Source organism: Gymnogyps californianus, chromosome 1, assembly GCF_018139145.2.
Source record: "Gymnogyps californianus isolate 813 chromosome 1, ASM1813914v2, whole genome shotgun sequence".
In the NCBI taxonomy this organism is placed as follows: domain Eukaryota; kingdom Metazoa; phylum Chordata; class Aves; order Accipitriformes; family Cathartidae; genus Gymnogyps; species Gymnogyps californianus.
The window spans coordinates 117,209,564-117,227,111 of record NC_059471.1 but is presented as its reverse complement, the minus strand read 5'-3'; the positions used below and the strand labels follow the sequence as shown (position 1 = coordinate 117,227,111).

The window sequence follows — 17,548 nt, the reverse complement described above, 5'->3', positions numbered from 1 at the left end:
ACTTAGCTTCAGTAACCATGAGATAGTAGAGTTTGGGATTCTAAGAGGAAGGAAAAAAGCAAAAAGCAGGATCACAACCCTGGACCTCAGGAGAGCAGTCTTTGGCCTTGTTCAGAGATGTGCTTGGAAGAATCCCGTGGCATATGGTCCTGAAGAGAAGAGAGGTCCAGGCGAGCTTGTTGATTTTTCAAGTATTACCTCCTCCAAGACAAACAGGAAAACAAGCAGAGGTTGATCAAAGAGCTCCTGACAAAACTCAGACATAAAAAGGAAACATATAGGAGGTAGCAGCAAGGACAAGTGATCTGGAGAAAGAGAGAGATGCTGTGTGAGTGTGCAAGTATGGCGCTAGGAAAGCCAAAGCCCACCCAAAGCTAAATCTGGTGAAGCACATGAAGGGCAACAAGAAGGACTTCAGTGGGTGCATCTGAATGGGAACGGGGAGCTGGTCAAAAAGGACAAGGAGAAGGTCGAGGGACTGAATGCCTTCTTTGCCTTGATCTTTACTGGTAAGATCAGCCTTCCAAAACAAATTCCAAATTAAATTAAAGACATCAAAACCAGGTATTACTGTATCTACAGTATATATGTATATATTCAAGAGACCATTTCTGCTAAATCAGAATACAAGGTACTGATAAGAATATTCTTAGCTGGAGCAGAGACAGTGGTCAACAGGAACTTCTTCCGCATACCTAGTTTCTACAGCTTATTGGAAGAAGGTGGACAAGCCAGAAATGCGTAAGTAACAGTCAAATTCATAGTTTCTACTACATAGAAGCAGTAACTGCTGCTTGCTCGACATGAACATGCTTTATTTTTCAATATCAGTTATATACTCTTTGAATAGAATGTAAAAGAATATGGGATTACACGTTAATATACTGATGTCATAGACTAGACCAGCAAAGTTGTCACCACAGTCCATTGTGTTTTCATGACCCTCAGGCAACTGCTCTCCTAGCCAAAATCTTTATAGTGGAGAGTAGTAACACGCAAATCAATAATTCATCTCCTATTTGTATAACAAGAACAAAAATACCTATTAACTTTCTAATGTGTATGCAAAACCGGGATGACTTTTACTCATTACTGTCACGGGACTGAGTAAGCTACGCTAATAGGAGGACAGAAAGTCAGGTCTGATAGAATCTGTTAGATGTCTCCTTTACAGGAACAACTCTTTAGACAGTTCAATTTGTATGGTACCTATACACCCATACACAGAGAGTATTAAGTTACTGTTACTTTTTACCATGTAGAAAGTACATGTTTCAAGCTCCCAGGCTGCATCACTCAAACTCTGCTCAAGAGCCATTCTGCCTTTACTTGGGTTTATTTCCCCTTGAGAATTCTGTCATGCAAGTGGGGACAATTTTGTCCTGATTTTGACCTACAGTTTGTGCCTTACCAGTACTATTCCTTGCACTTAAGAAGTGTGCTGAGGTTGTAAGTCACCATCTTTCCCTCATCTTTACTTTTCCATTAAAGGAAAGAAGCGTTACTGTATTGTGCTTATTAAGTGGAATTTATTTTTCAAGAAATCAAACAGAGTTTCAAATTTCAAAACAGCCAGGGAAGCAGAGCTCCAAAATGAAAGAATTTTCTATCATCCTCCAACAGCTGTTAGGGATCTCCCTCAATATATGCAGAATAATAGTATTAAATGGGCTATACCATGTTAGTGTACTCATTCTCATTACACAGATCTTACAGTTTTCACCACAAAAAACACCACAGGTTGTTGGTTATTACAGCAAGACAATTACTGCCCTAGTTAACAGCCCACTGCCTACAGCACATAAAATAGTACGTACAGCTGTAGTACTATTTAAGTTACAGGTGATAAGGTATAGACATGCCATGGAACCCTAACTCTGTACTTCTCCATTTCTGCTCAGATTCTTTATCTCAGTCTTGAAGATATATAATACCTTAAGCATAGTAACAAATTCTCTTAGATTTGTGTACTTACACTGATACTGAAAAAATATTTTAATAACAATGAATTACCTTCTTCATAAGAACTGAAACATGAAACTTTTATTGCAACATTGACCTCTGAAAATAATTCAAAGATTACAGTTCTGTATGTTTTGAAATGTCAGTGCAGCAGTGGCTGTCAGTTAAGAAACTTAAAACTCAAACAACTCTATTCCAATGCAAAGAAGCCTTTACCACTACTAAATAGACACTCTTACTCTGTTACAACATTCCCAGATGCTTCACTGGTAAATCTCAGTCTTAAAGGTTTCTTGTCCCTTATCTGGTGAAATTTAGCAGGTAGAACAACAGCCTCAAAGGAAGGAAATACAGAATAATTCAAGAAAATTCAGTGATATAAGCAAACTGTTAGGTAAGAGGCATCAAAATGGTTCAGTGATCCTGTAATACTGGAGGAAGGGCCTCAACTGGCCTTACAGCAACTGTAACAGGGTTCCAACTAAACCAGCAATTGGCCTTTTTTGACATACTGATCAGCATGCTCAAGTTTATTCATAAATGTGTCGACCTCTTATTTTGGTTGGGTTTTGCGTTTTGGTTGGTTGGTTTGGGTGGTTTGGGTTTTTTTGCTATTATCCAAAAGAATGAACTACCTAATTTTGAGTTTCAGTTTCTACAAGGAGTGAAATAAATATCTTCTCACAGTTAGTTGCTATGGAAATAGTATTTCACAACTGGACCTCTATTGGAATAAAATGTAGAAACAACTCAAAAATAAGCTCTTATTTCTGAGAATCAGTTGCTTAAAGACACATGGTCTAAGGACAAGGCTCAGACAACAGACAACTTTTTGGGGACTAGTCCAAGACTCGTACCTCCATAAAATGGAACATCTAACTTCCTAGTGATACATCAGACAGTCTCCCAGTTTTTATGTGCCCTCAAATAATTATGAGTGGTATTTACCCAGCCTGACTAAAGCTTGTGAAATTATATCTGCGGTTTAATGTATCGGTTTGAATTTGATATTCCTTTCAAAAAACCCCCATAACACCTACACTCCTCTTCAGTCTGTAAGTTTGAGGGACATGCATTTTTTTAAACAGAAAACTGATGCAAAGGAAGAAGAAAAAAAAAAAAAAGTATGTTATACTTGTTCCTGATGTATATAGCCTGTGCCTCTAAATGAACATTAATAGATGGATAAATTTGCCACCACATTCCTTCCAAGACATTTCATAGAAATTCTGCTTTTTTGCCTTGAATGACCACTCAAATTCTTCATGGCTAGAACTGACAGATTATAGCAAACCTTTAAGACTGTTACACCTTCATTCCCCTGGTGCAGCCCTTCATACCTTCAATGCCACCCCCCATCATTTTTTGGGGAGAGACTGTTATACTCTGAAATTCTGTCTTCCACATGCAGAAGAGGGGAAGGAGATTATTAAAGAAGAAATGAAGCACTTGTTTAAAGTCACATTGGCCACTAAAGAATTCTTCTAATCTAATGATATCAACTGATCAATCTTGAATTTGCACTCCTTCCATTAAGAAACAGAACTAGTATGGCACGTATTTTTAAAGAGAGGATGCAACTGTCACGTCCCTTCAAAATAAGTCTTCCTATAGATAATAAACGAGATTTTCGTCGTGTTTAAATCCAGTCAAAAGTTTTATCATTCTAACAAGAACTTGAACTGTCAAGGGTTGCCCATAAGATGAGAAACTGCAGTCTGGATAAACTACTGGTTACCTTAGGAAAACAAAGAAAATTAGAATTTACAGCTGTCCTGGATATAAAAAAGTTTTTTCAATTACTGAAAGACTTGGATAGATCAGATGCACTTTTCAGCAATCGAGTAATTCCTCTTCCTCGCATGGTACTTGTTCCATAAAATGAAGTCTTCACACCACATGGAGAATCACCTATTAAATTAAATACAGTTTGCAAATCAAATCAGCCTTTAAAAGTTGCATAAATTAATTGAATTGTTCTTCATATGCTGTGGAGCTGAACCTATTCAATAGCTCTAATACAAAAAGTCAGAGACAGGGGTTGTGTCCTCTATAAACACCAAGACCATAAGATTTCATGATTTATAATTGGAACAGTTTTGGAGTTTAATTCAGCGTGTATTTTATACGCAAGAAAATAAGCTGCAAACTCAGAATTCTTACAGTTATTTGTCTTGCAAACTTGATTCTGTTCCTCTGAAGATTAGCCATGAACTGCCCAGATGAACTGAGCTCATGTGCCTTCTATTAAAAAAATTTCATCTCCAAAAAGAAGACTTCAAATGAGCAGTCTTTATAAACTGAGTTAAAACAGAATACTTGCAACAAGTACCAGCTGAGTCTGCACATATAATGACTTAAGAGCAAGGAGAGTATTTTAAAGATGGCTCTGCCTCAAAGCACCTAAGTATATGAGAATGGACTTCATGTAGCAGAAAAATAAGAGGGTATAAATCAGAGAGCAACACTTAGAAGAAAAACTAAATTTTGAGAGACTTTTTTGACCATAAGATTGTGTCCAGTAAGAAAAGGGCAGCTCTTTATGTTTACGTCTTCAGAAATTCAGTGAAATCCATATGCAGGAATAAGCGCAGCTCATGCAGAGCTGTTTAAGCTTTATGCCACTGACAGGCAACATCTAAGCCCAGAAATTTGAAAAAGCAGCAGTTGGATTAAGTTTAAATACCTCTTTCCCCTTACAAATGTGAAAGTTTCAAACTCACAATGAGAAGGGACAAACTCTTGATCCTGACTTGGAGAAGCGAAATGTCTGTCACATCCAGAACACTCAGCGTTCATTTTCTGTATAAAGAAATAAACAATCAAAATAATATATGTGTCTTCTAAAATGCAGTATACACAACTATCCAGGAAACCTATGAATTATGGTCAAAAATCACAAGAAATGACCCAGCTAGTGATTATTTTTCTTTCATCAGTCTGCTTAATATATATCACAAAAGACAGCATCCAAAAAGAAAACAGCTAACCTGAAACTGGCAAGTTCAAACACTGGAGGAGTTAACTAGAAATAAAACAGGATAACGGTTTAAAGAATCTGACCTGAAAACGTCCAGCATCCAGTATCACCATCTTGGTATTTGTGCTTTCACCATAATCAGAGTCTTGAAGAGGTAGGTGAGCTGCTGTCAGTGAGACTCCATACACACTAGCTAAAGATTTACTGATGCAATAACTTGACCAAGAAAAAAAGAAAACAAGAAAAGTTTGGCTAAGAGGGCTGTAATGCTTATGTACAGAAGCACAGCATTTTTAGTTCTCCAACTGGCAAACAAAAGCAACCACAGACTGAGATGTACAGAGAAGATGACAGAGGGCAGAAGGACATTATCACAGCAGCTAAATAGTTATCCTGCACCCTTCCAAGACCACCAGCCTATTCTACAACTACAACTACACATGAAATTAAAACAACTGCTTCCCCACACTATCAAATGCAGCCACTTAGAAGTGTGAAAAGCAACATTTTTTTTGCAAGGCATAGCAGTACACAACACGCGTTTTTTGAATGAAAGACTATTCGTTATTATCTCTCTCAAAGTGCTACTACTACTGAGATCTTAAATGGCATTTCCTTGTTTCCCAACTATTTACTTTCCCCTTCTCCACACCAAAAAAATTACAGAACCTTATGTATCTACATGTAAGGCAGTATAAAAGTTTCCAAAGTAGAGATATACGAGAATATACTGAGAATCTCTCACCAAATACGGGTATACTAAACCTCTGAAGAAAAACAGTGAATTCTAATGTAATTAACACTTCTCTCAACTCTCCAATAGTAAGTGGAGGTAGTGAAAGGATGACTACAGAGTGATGCACATTGCTATCACAGAAATTACATCACATCTAAGTGCTCCAGCACTTAGACTCACAGCATACTGCTAAGCCATACAAACAACAATGAAAGTTACAAATAGAACAAAATCTTGGGGGCAGAGGGAATAAATAAAACTCAAGATCTAGAACTACAGTGCTCCAGGCAGTCAGAGAAGCCAGAGCCAAAGACATGCGTCTATAACAAAATCAAAAGTCATCATACTGGAGGTAACTCCTTAGCAATACTCACGCAATTTTCTTACAGGATGCCAAAGCACAGCAGAGTATATCGTTCTCTTCATGCCACTTGCACCTACATGAAATGAAGTTCAGCTTATTTCAGAAGCATCTACATCATTAACCAACATGAATAGTTGGTCTGGTCAGAAGGAACAAGAACAAATATTGAAGACGTTATCTTTTTGTCTCAGTGACCATATAGTACCTTTAAAATTTCACAGAGGACCAGCGTTCAATAACTAAGGTCTAAGTGGTTTATGCAGAGTTAAAAGGCACGCTTAACAGGCAACCTGCTTCATGCTGAGGTGGGGGGAAGGGAGAAGAGAGAATCCTGAGACAAATGGAATTTAAAAGTAACAATTTGAAATTTCCCATTAATGTGAAATAGTTCCTCTTAGTATAAGCGTCCCCACCTTCCCCTCCAAATGTGTGTTTTAATAGTACATTTTTCCATTCTTGTTAAGGTCTCCCTCTAGTGTGAAGATACTCATGGAAATGGAAAACTGCCTGACTAAAAAGATAAAGTGACACCAACTATCCCAATGGATCTTAAAATCCATACTGTAAGCAGACTTCCAAGAATTATTTTTTTTTTTTAAAGATCTACTAAAATTTAAGATCAAATTATTGGTTCTTACTTAAAACAGTAGCAGAGGAAAAGCTGAAGTATATTTCTAAGTTAACTGCAGCATCACTAAATATTCCCCGGCAACACCACAAGCTACATACCACTTTGTACAAACACGGAAGAATCTGAAAGCAGGAAAAACTTTACCGTTCAAGACACATAGGAGAAAAGAAAAAAAAAGGAAAAAATCCTACAAAGTAAATAGGATTCCAGATGTGTAATAAAGAACATTCATTCTGGAACAAGAAAGTAGGATCTAGCTTAACGCTTATGCTTGAGAATTTGATTTATACCACTGGCAAACATACCTTACCCCTCATCACACTAGCAGCACAAGGCATTTGATGTATAGCAACAGCCAGGTCCCATCCAAATTACACTTCTAAGAGTCTGAATCTTCTCACTTCTATGATTTCCAGTTAAATACCACTATATATTTTATTCCCATTTTTTACCCCCTCCTTTAAATTAGGCCTCAGACTCAGCATTAAAAAGCCACCTATCTTTACACTTCTTTTGGGAAAGCATTTTTCATTTCCAGTTGTACTCATGATGTGACAAGAAGCATTTCTGACTCTGCCCTAGCAGCATACAAGCTGTATGTAGGGCACCAAGACACGTCAGGCTAATATACGTTTCCACAAAGAAGAACCCAACATACCTGGTATTACTGGAGAAATCCCACAGGAAGACATCCAGTTCTCTACACACCCAAGTCTTGGATGGCTCCTTCTGGTATTTCTTCTGGTACAGTCCTATTACCAGGTCTTCTACAGCAAGAAGCTCCAGATGGCTCTCAATGCCTATAGCTCAGAGAAAATCCAGGTCAGGAGAACAAGAGAGTCAGTGAATATTCTGCTCAGCTCACTTCTCAGTCAGTTCCTGTTCATTGCCCAGCCTCTTACCAGAGCATCAAAGCTCTTGTAAACCTTAAAAAGTTATTCCACCAGTGGTTTTAGTAAAACCTGGCTTCTTAGCAAAGTGGGTCGTCCTATATTCCCATAATTTTCTCCACCTCAGTAATTATGTATCCTACTTCCGGGCCATCTCTCCTCAGAAGCTGTTAGTTTTCCCATGTGTTACCATACGCTCACCTTCACAGTAATCTCACTGCCTCTAGTGCTCCTTTAACTGGCTGAGCAAGAAACAGTGTATGTTATTCTACGGACGTGCTCATTAGCCAGTTAGCTGATCATGCTGCTGTTTTACTGTCACTAATGGGAAGGAAAAGAAGAGGGAGAAGCATGCAAAGTAGTTCTAGCTATCAGTACCAGCTTTTATGAAACCTTTGAGACCCGAAGATTTTCAAATACAGCTGTCCATGATTACATAACCCTTCTTCCTTGGGGGGTGGGGGAGGAAGGCCAAAAATGATCCATTTCCCACCTGTTATGCTAGCCATTCGATTGAGACACCAGTTAATTCGGAATCTGTCATTAGACTAGAGGAAAGAAAATTTCAGTCACATTGAAGTAGTACAGTATATATTTCTGACATCTGCAAGACTTCTGACTACATCTGAAAAATTCCCCTCCAAAACAAAATTCAGCGTTTGTGGGACTGAATGTACACTCTTCCTGAAAATTACCTTGAAGAGGAACCAAATGCCAAGGAGGCTTTCCAGTCAAACCCCAGGAGAAATTCTGGACTAATGTTTGGGGACAACTTAAAGGTTAACCTATACTACAGATATCTCCATTAAGTGCTTTGAGATATTTTTTCATGTGTATTTCTTCAGAGCCCTTTATTTATGGACGGAGCCCAAGATCTTGATCCTCCCCACCTTTTTAAGGATTAACATTAGGCTTGAACGGAATCAAAACGTAATATAGCTGTCATGAAGCTTAAATGCCCCTGAATCCTAACGTTTTGTTTTGCTCATTGGCAAACGAAACTTAAACAAAAATTAAGATGTATGGTATTCTCATTGGGAAAGAGTCATAAAAACGTAAAAACATCCCTTAGAAAAGCAGGATTGTGTGACTATTATTCAGCACCATCAATTTAAGTCAATCTTAAAAGCGCTTAACCTAAGCCAAAACAATGTCAGAGACCAAGTGAAACGTTCATCAGTAGACCAGAGCCAGAAGTGCAGGCTGAAAATAAGGCGGCAGAAAATTAGGTCTCTGCTTTATAAAAAGGTTAGCTTCTAGGGGCCATTTCTTCCTGCATGGAACTGGGAAACTTTGGAAGAGTGTCTTTTCCCGCTCATTTGCTCACTGATTAGGTTTTAGAGTGAAGTATCTCCTTAGTCATCCAACAGAAGTGAAATCAGAGGTTTTGATTCAGAGCATCTTACTTTGACCTTGACCATACCCTGCAGTAAAAGTGAGGCCGAACACCTCTGGCTGGCTGGACAAATTCAAGAAGTTCCCGTAAGACAACTGCGTAACAAGTACGTGAAAGATGAAATCCAGATACAGGGATCTTATGAGTGGCATCACCTAATGGGGGAGCAGAAAAAAAACCCAATTTATGAGAAGTCCTGTTTCCTTAAATGATACAGTTCCCCCCCTCCTTTGTATCTTTTTGTAGACATACATGTATACACACACACCCCTCCTCTTCTCTACAGGCAGTGTCTGTGATTAAGCTATCAAAACCTTGCTTCCGTCAGCAGAAGACTGGCGGGTCTGGGCTGTGAGCAAACACACACACACACACACACACACTTACCCCTTTTAACAGGCCATTATCTAAGTATTTGACATAGGAAAACACAGGCCAAGTTTGTTCCCTCTGTACACAAGGGCAGGAAGTGTCCTAATAGAAACAAACTGGAATCTATAAACACTACTTAAAAGTCACAAGGGAAAACAAGGCAGGCCAAGCCAGACACAACGGTAGAAATACTTTAACTTTGTTGATACATGTAAAGCTGCAAAACACTTACAACTTTTAAATAAATACTAGTATCTTTGAGTTACCCTATTATGAATTAGCACTTCATGCTGAAGATATACATACACAAGGACTATCAAGGGAAGGACACTCTGCTCAGATGGGCTTGAAAGTATTTAAAGCCATACAAAGTTGTCCCATTTAAGAAGAACATACTGCAGTTATTATTGAATTAAAATAGGAAGACAAAATACAAATAACTCTGCCATTGACAAAACCATTTTGGGTGAAGTGCTCTGCCATTTGTGGGTACAAGAAACATATAAAAGGTGATGTGACAAGCTGGTCTGTCACTCCTTTCTCTTCGAAACTTGACAAGTTCCCAGAAGGAGAAACTGTAGACTTACAAAACATTTGGATACAGATCAGATAAGCTGAGTCTAAAACTGTACACCTTTGCATACCATTCTTTTTCTCCACTGATACTCACTAGCAGCCTGGCAGTGGTACCGAAAACCGCGTGGTGGCACTTCTGGAGAAGAGCAGGGGAGACGGGAGAAAAAGAACAATCATCATTCAACATCCACAATGACAGATCCTTAACTCTCAACTTTACACCATAGTTTCATGTACAGAAAGGAACAGCTTCATCTTCCCTTGTGGCCTTGTACAAGTGCCACAATTATTTTTGAGAAAGTTATTTTCAGTTATATGCATTTTAAAAGACAAAGTATATTCTATAGTGTGCGTGTTTAGGTCCAAACAAGACAAACATTCATTGGCATGAAATATAAAGCACAAACATCTGAAGGTCCTCCTGGATTTATTCTACCCTCTTTGAAGTTTCATGCAGTTCTGACACTTAAGTTCACCTCTTCAGAAACAATCAGCACTGCTTTGATATTTTAAGAAGTCCAACCACTTATAGTCAAAGAAATAAACCTGTCTTAATACCAGAAATCTAATCTGGGCAGCAGTAACTGACATTAGAAAGCCTCCCCCTCACCCCAAAGCAAGATGAACTACTTCTTGTCTCCCTTCCTTGGAACTCACCTGGATCTATGAAGTGATGGAAATCAGCCATTATGCCATCCTGTAGGGAGTACTTGACACACCCAATCTCGCAAGGAAGGAAGCGCTGTTCACAGTGGGACGGCAGCTTACCATGGCTGTAAATGTTCAGGAAGTAGAAGATGTCTGCAACCACAGCTGAAAGAAAAACAAACAAACAACATTTCAGAAGAGCCACCAGAGGTTACAGCAAGCCATCCTGGCCTCACCTCATCCAGTGAAAGCTTCAGTGCGCTTTATCATACGAGTGAGTAAAGTAGGGTAATGACCCAGTAAAACACACAGATCTTTCTCTGTAGCTGAGATGACAAGGTAACTAATACTTATGCAAGAGTCAGGCATATCGGTAGTCCTGGTACACCTTCCATAGATGCTACTGTGTGTAGAGATCAGGGCAAAAAAAACCCAAAATAAAAGCAATTTTAAAAAAAAAAAACAAAAAATCAAACCCCAAACCCACAAGAATGTTAAGAGGCCTGGTATCCAACAGGAACTACTGTTCCTTTTTATGATAGGTCTCTTCACTCTTTAGGAAAATAAGGTTGAAAAAAATCAGTAACTGCAAAGCAGCCTCACAAGCTCAATTCAGTAACTTACACAAGTTAAATGAGCTGGTAATAATCTTCTGGGGTAAGAGGAGATGAGAAGTCTGGTAATTAAAAGGACTGCTTCTCCTCTGCTAAATGAGCTCCCAAAGAAGGCGGCAAGAATACCCAAGGCAAATGTTAAGAAATAAATTTATCGTTTACTAATTTAAAAAGTATCCAACTATGAAAATATTTCATAATACACCTTAATCCCTCTCTTCATGAATGTCACATAACGTTCTCACTGAAGTTTAAGATAGCTATTTAATCCTTGCCCTTAAGTTCTGCCCTTCATCAAAAAATCCTACTTGTTCTATTAAATAATAGAGATGTATAACTGTTTTTACACAGAAACAATGCTGTAAGCGAGACTTTATGGCATTTAACACCAGTTGTCCTAAGCTTTAATGCTGGTGCTCTCTTACATGAGTCTTAAGCTCTATAAGCTCCGGGTTAATAGGAAAGATACCTCTCCTACCTGAGTTTGAACTGCTTCCCTTATGAAAAAATTGATATAGCTACAGGGAATCATACAGGACTTTTAATGAGAAGTATTACGGAGCAGCATCATAAAATGCATCTCAGTTATCCTTTATCATTATCCCTTTCATTCAGTTTAAAGATCAATGGTGTCAGCTCAAGCCACCATGATCAACCTGATCAAATTTGCATCACAATGACAGGGGAGCATGACCTCTGGCAGGGAGGACGCTAACAGGTATTACACTTTTTATGGAGCTACTCTTTCCTGCCCCTCCATAACCATGACAACATGAAAATAGTTCAAGAGACTTGTTAGATAAAATGCTTGAGCTGAGACTTAACCACACAGCAGATACAGCTTATATTAACTGGCTGCTTCACTTATCTTGTAAGCACTACCATTTATCATTTTTCAGAATAATGTAATATTCATTGGGGAAAAGATTACAGACGTGTTCATTACTCAATTCTAATTAAAACATCCATTTGAAGAGGGGGTACAGATAAGAAACGTTTAGTTTTCAAGAGTTCTTTCAATAAGGAAGCAAGCCAGGATGTTATAAAAGCACTGACAAAGTACATATCCCCTCTTTCATTCTCCCAAAGAGGCCAGGTCATCGTTTTATTTAACGCTTCTACCATACAAATTTTGAACTTTGGTATCTAACAACTCTTCACCCTTTAAAATTGGTACAAGTATTCTTTTATGCTGAACTTGGATTAGGCCTTGTAAATCATAAATGTAGGAGTTGAAGAATTACCTTTTTCTTAAAAACCTTGAAATAATTGTAAAGAAACTATTAGTGGCTATACTCCCATCAAGCTAAAAACCAGAAGACAGAATTATTTCGGGGGTGGGGGGGAGGCAGGGGAGGGACACTTCCACTGACTTCCCTCTATACTACAAAAGACCTTTTTACAGCAGTAGACCATTAGTTTAAAACAAACAAACAGTTGACACAGATGGCTATTAGCAAAATGTAAACAGCCTTTGTATAGGTACCACTGAGAATATCTATAAAGGGCAAGCTTTTATCTACCAGGATCAACTGCTTTAAGGTTACTATACCCTGATCATTCTTCCAAGACATAACAGAGGCATCTGGAAGAGAAGTAACACTGGGTATCTTTGTGGTCAGGCAAGCAGGAACCGGATGAGCCAGATTACAGGTCTGGAAAAGATGAGAAAGTTAAAAAAAATCAAGAGAGTTTACTAGCCCCCAATAAAGTCCTTCATCTCCTTATATTAGAGGAAAATATAATGTGCACTAACAGTTATGGTTAGGTGGAACAAGTCTGAAGTTCATATACAAGTGCCTGTGTACAGGCAAGGAACTTTTCAAATTGGAATTTCAAAATTTTTTCCATAAACTTTATGAAAACATTTGGCACACGCGTTAGTTTCCTTTGACTACGAACTGAATTCATGAAAAGCTGATAAAGCCTCAACGAAGTCATCAGACTGCTCCAACACAGAGCAAGTAAGAGGGGCGCGTACGCCCACTGAACATTGCAAATCCATGCATGAACAATAAGCTTTTAAGAGGACAGGAAGAGAAACCTGGCAGGCTTACAGAATTCAACCATTCAAGACCCAAATTGGGAATAACATCCACATCTATGTACAATAATTCCAGATGATCATCTTAGCCACAGGTTGTTGATTATCAGTTTGAACTATTTAAAATAAAATGAGGAATTAGTCCCATCCAAGTAAGCTTAGGTCACGTCCAAAAGATGACGAAGACCTTTCACCACGCAAAATAACTGTGGTTGTCTGTGTACAGGGGTGTGATTAATAAATTGAGATCCCATATAATCTCATACATACACACTCCTTTATTTCCACTGACAGGCAATAAGGATGATGTTCTTTATTTTGGTAAAGCAATTATTCCTTTCCCTGATTACAGCTTTCTAAAATGCTACCGCTTGTGGAAGGAAATACAGAAGCCTCCATTTATGACTTAGTTGTCATTTCATGTAGTTCTCCATTACATATGAAAATGGAGCTCCATTAATTACATACCCCTAGCCTGCTAAATAACATAATGATGATCATGTTTTAAACAGCTCTTTCCCATACAGACAGGCCCCCAAAATCAGAAAACATTGCCTAACATCTCCCTACTAGTCTAGATTGACTAATTTAACTAATCCAGATCTACTAGTTACTCCAAACTACGATCATCCTGTCATTCTCTCTAGCATCATGCACGTGTTTTAAAGTCCTAAAATTTACCCTCACCAGTAATTCATAGTCAGTATGTAGTAATATGGGATGAAGAAGTAAATGCAGCATTATCCTTTTACTCTATCAGGCTCTTTGCTTTGACACACAAGTTTGTACACTGTCAACCAAGACTGGAATAAAATAAGCTGACACCTCACATAATTCAAACTCCGAAGCAAACTATGCTTCAGGAACCTGCTGGGAGAGGGACAGATAGACAGAAGGAAAAAAAAAAAAAAAAAGGACACACACAGACACCTTTTCAAGACAGTATATAGGAGAACGGATCTGTTTAGCAGTATTTCTGACCACAACGACCTTCAGCTTAACCTAACTGCTTACTTCTACATTGTGGGATTTTGTCCTCCACCATAGCATTACTACTCTCTCCATCATCAAACCAACGTAAAAATAATGGCAAGGTATAATTATTCTTTTTGTGTGTAGGTTGCAACATTTCATTGACCTGTTCCACCACACAGCCACTCGAGAATGCCAAATCAGCTGTGTATAAGATGCGGTTTCAGGCCATCAGACAAGAACCACCTGAATTAAGGACATCCACCAAGCAAAAGCAACATGAACCTATGACCAAAGTCATACCAATTTGCAGTATTATAAATAAAAAACCATTGTAAGTCAGTCACTGCAAAATATTGTTAAACATAAAACTAAGTTGTTAGAGAACTATATTTTACTTGGTAAAAGAGCCCAAAGGAACAAGCTGTGCTGGTTTAAAATGGTATCGAGTATTCTCACCTTTAATTCAAAACAGAACAATTTTCTTCTTTGTACTTCTACATAACCTTCATAATGGTATGGACTACCACAGCAGCCATACCCTCCAGAGGCTATGGAGACCAGGTGATCTTCCATAGCATCATAGCTGACCAAACCCCAATACCACTTATGCCCCCTCTTATTTAGCTACATCGAAGGGTGTTCCTTTCTCAGCATTTACCTCTTTCACTGTCTTCTGAGAGCATTTCTTTTCACTCCACTTACGAGCCTTCTCTGTATATGCCATCTTTTCTTCCTTAGTCAGCAACTTGAAGGAAAGTGAATTGTTAAAAAAAAGGTTTTACTGCTTCCTTCTAGTAGTCCCACAAACCAACAAACTCTGTGTAAGAAATTAATTGTGCATTTCCAAAGGACATTATCAATGCTTGGCAAGAACTGCCAACTGCTAACATTGAGTCAAACATTTCCAGTAGCTTTCTCCCTAACAAAGCCATAAGCTTTGATTTGAAACACCTAGCAAGCACATGCTTTTGAAGCAACTTCAGATGAGGGAAAACTAGCACTGCCCTGCCACAAACAAGAGGTCTTCTGAAACTACTCTTGCCAGCCAGGGATGCCACTACCCATCGCACACAAGCCAGAGCTGCCACCCCGCAGCTGAGGGGAGGATGGCATAGCTTGTGCTTCTTAGCTAGAGCCAGCTGAGGCCACTCAAAATGCCCATTTGAACCGCTAACCACACAGCAGCTGAGCCACCAGCTAGTTTACCCTCCAAGAAAGGCCACGCTGACATTTTGCCCCCCACGCAACCTGCACAGGGGCACCACACAGATCAACGTGATGGGTGCTGGTTCCCCACCAGCAAGAGGCAGGTGAGCTGCCACATAACCCACAGCCCCGGCACGCTGCAGCTGGAGCTGGAGCAGGCTTCCCCCCTGCCCTCCCCGCCATTAAGCCGCGTTAACCCGAGGCCGTTCCCCCCCGCCCCCCGCAGCAGGCCGGACAGGCGAGGAGCGGCGGGGAGGAGAGGGCCCTTCTCCTCACCGCCCACGCCTGGGAGCAGTAGGGGACGGCGTCGACCACGCGGGTCACGGGCAGCCCGCGCCGCTGCAGCTCGGGCAGCTGGTCGCGCACGAAGAAGTAGTAGGGGCTGCGGGAGCCCTTGCGGTGCGCCATGGCGGACGACCGACGACGACGACGACGACGACGACGACGACGACGACGACGACGACGACGACGACGACGACGACGCCTGACCTCGGGCTCTCCCCACCACGCCGCGGCGGCGCTGCCGTGCGTGGCCCGCGGACGGGGCGGAACCGGGGCCGGCTGGCAGCCCGCCTCTCCGGGGCGGGGCTCCCTGAGGAGCTGCCGGCGGGGCGGGGCGGGGCACGCACGCGCCCGCCCGCCCGCCCGCCCGCTTCTTTTGGCGGCAAGCGGAGGATAACCGTTATAGTGAGGGCTGCCCGTCCTCCGGGATGCCGGTGCCCGCCACGGGCTGGGCGGTCCTCGTGAAGGGCGCCGCGCACATCTCGGGTTTTAACCGTCACCTCAAGACGGGCCTTGAGGAGGGCGTGGCAGGGTTGTTTGTTGTTTGGGGGGATTTTGTTGTTTTTTTTTTTTAAATGTTCTTTGGGTGCTGAGGGATAAGGAATACCCAATGGGAGCAACAGCTTGTACCACGGTCTCGTAGACATTCAAAACGCAGGCTCCCCACCCTCACAAAATGGCAATATACTGATTTTTCAAAAGAAAAGGGTCATGCTCCTCTATATCCTCTCAATCCAAACAGTGTTCTATACTAAATTTAGTAAAATCCTTAGAAAGAGTCACTATATTAATTTATGCAAATAGATACGTTCATGTGTATAAGCAAACAAAAAAATGAACAGAAGAAGAAGAGACCCAACTGGAATTCCATATCCAAAATACATCTACTGGTAGGCGGGACTTCTGAAAATATTCAGAGATGATTATTACCGGTGGCAGCTACTTCATCTAGGCCAAAAGAGGCATCCTGCTGCATCTGGCCGTAGGGCTGGGCACTGGCAGGCAAGGCGCCTGCCCTGCAGCCTGCGTGACCCGCCTTGGCTCCTGGCTTTCCTCTCCTTCTGGAGCAGCCTGGCTCCTGCTGCTCCCTGGCAGTGACCTGACAAGGAGCTGGTACTCCATGAGACAAGAGGATCATGGTGATGTGCCTACTCTGATGCTTCCAGTAGCGCCCAAAGCACTACCAAGGCCTGGGGTCCTGGGTGAGAAAAGGGGGTGACAGATAACGGGGGCAGGGGCCCAGGAGATGCAGGAAGGAGTGGGGGAAGAGATGAAGACCAGCTTCAGTTAAGAGGCCTGGGTTTGCTTTTGAGATACGTGGTAGAAAAGTGGAGGAGGTGAGAGGGCATGCGTGTGCTTGGAAAGGCAAACTTGCTTATTAAAAATAATTTGGGAGCTCGTGTTATACAAAACTGAGGCTGCTGTCCAGACTCTCTTTGTGGTTTTGAGTTGTTTTTTGTTGTGTTGGGGTTTTTTTTCCTTTCATCTGTTTCATTGACATAATTGACACTTCCTTCACCGAAAGTTTGCATAGTGAGTCACAGTTCAGATAAGATAAAAGCTAGAAATAATCTGATCTGGATCATCTTGATGAGCAGCATGAGTTGCTTCACCCCTTAAGCTTTCTATTGATCTCTCAAAAACCAAATGATCTTCACTGGCCATAGTAAAAAAAAAAAAAAAATTAGCAGGGCAATAACTACAACTGGCTTTAAAACAAAGTTTAATCAGTTTACAGAAGGGATTGTGAAATCTGGTCGCCTGGAACAGAGGACCCTACGTTTGACCTGAGACAGGGTTACCAAAGTGGCAATGTTGGCATAGGCCCCGATTAAATTCTGGCCAGGTTTTGCTTGTCCCAGGCATGTGATG

At 40.7% G+C, this 17,548-nt stretch overlaps 1 protein-coding gene across 2 annotated transcripts; it reads right to left on the bottom strand.

The window, feature by feature from the left end:
* Positions 1-1,836: 1,836 nt before the first annotated feature.
* MAEL (maelstrom spermatogenic transposon silencer) lies at positions 1,837-15,827 on the bottom strand. 2 transcript variants are annotated; one of them, XM_050903317.1, is made up of 12 exons: positions 15,671-15,827; positions 14,847-14,933; positions 12,722-12,824; positions 10,565-10,720; positions 10,002-10,043; positions 8,987-9,114; positions 8,057-8,111; positions 7,332-7,479; positions 6,053-6,115; positions 5,026-5,158; positions 4,686-4,764; positions 1,837-3,873 (listed from the first exon to the last, which is right to left on the bottom strand). In XM_050903317.1, the coding sequence occupies exons 1-12, from the start codon at positions 15,800-15,802 to the stop codon at positions 3,758-3,760; spliced, it is 1,242 nt and encodes a 413-aa protein (XP_050759274.1). In that variant the 5' UTR covers positions 15,803-15,827; the 3' UTR covers positions 1,837-3,757. The 2 variants fall into 2 exon arrangements, with proteins under 2 accessions (XP_050759274.1, XP_050759281.1); XM_050903324.1 differs by having other exon boundaries at positions 7,332-7,473.
* Between the last annotated feature and the right edge of the window lie 1,721 nt (positions 15,828-17,548).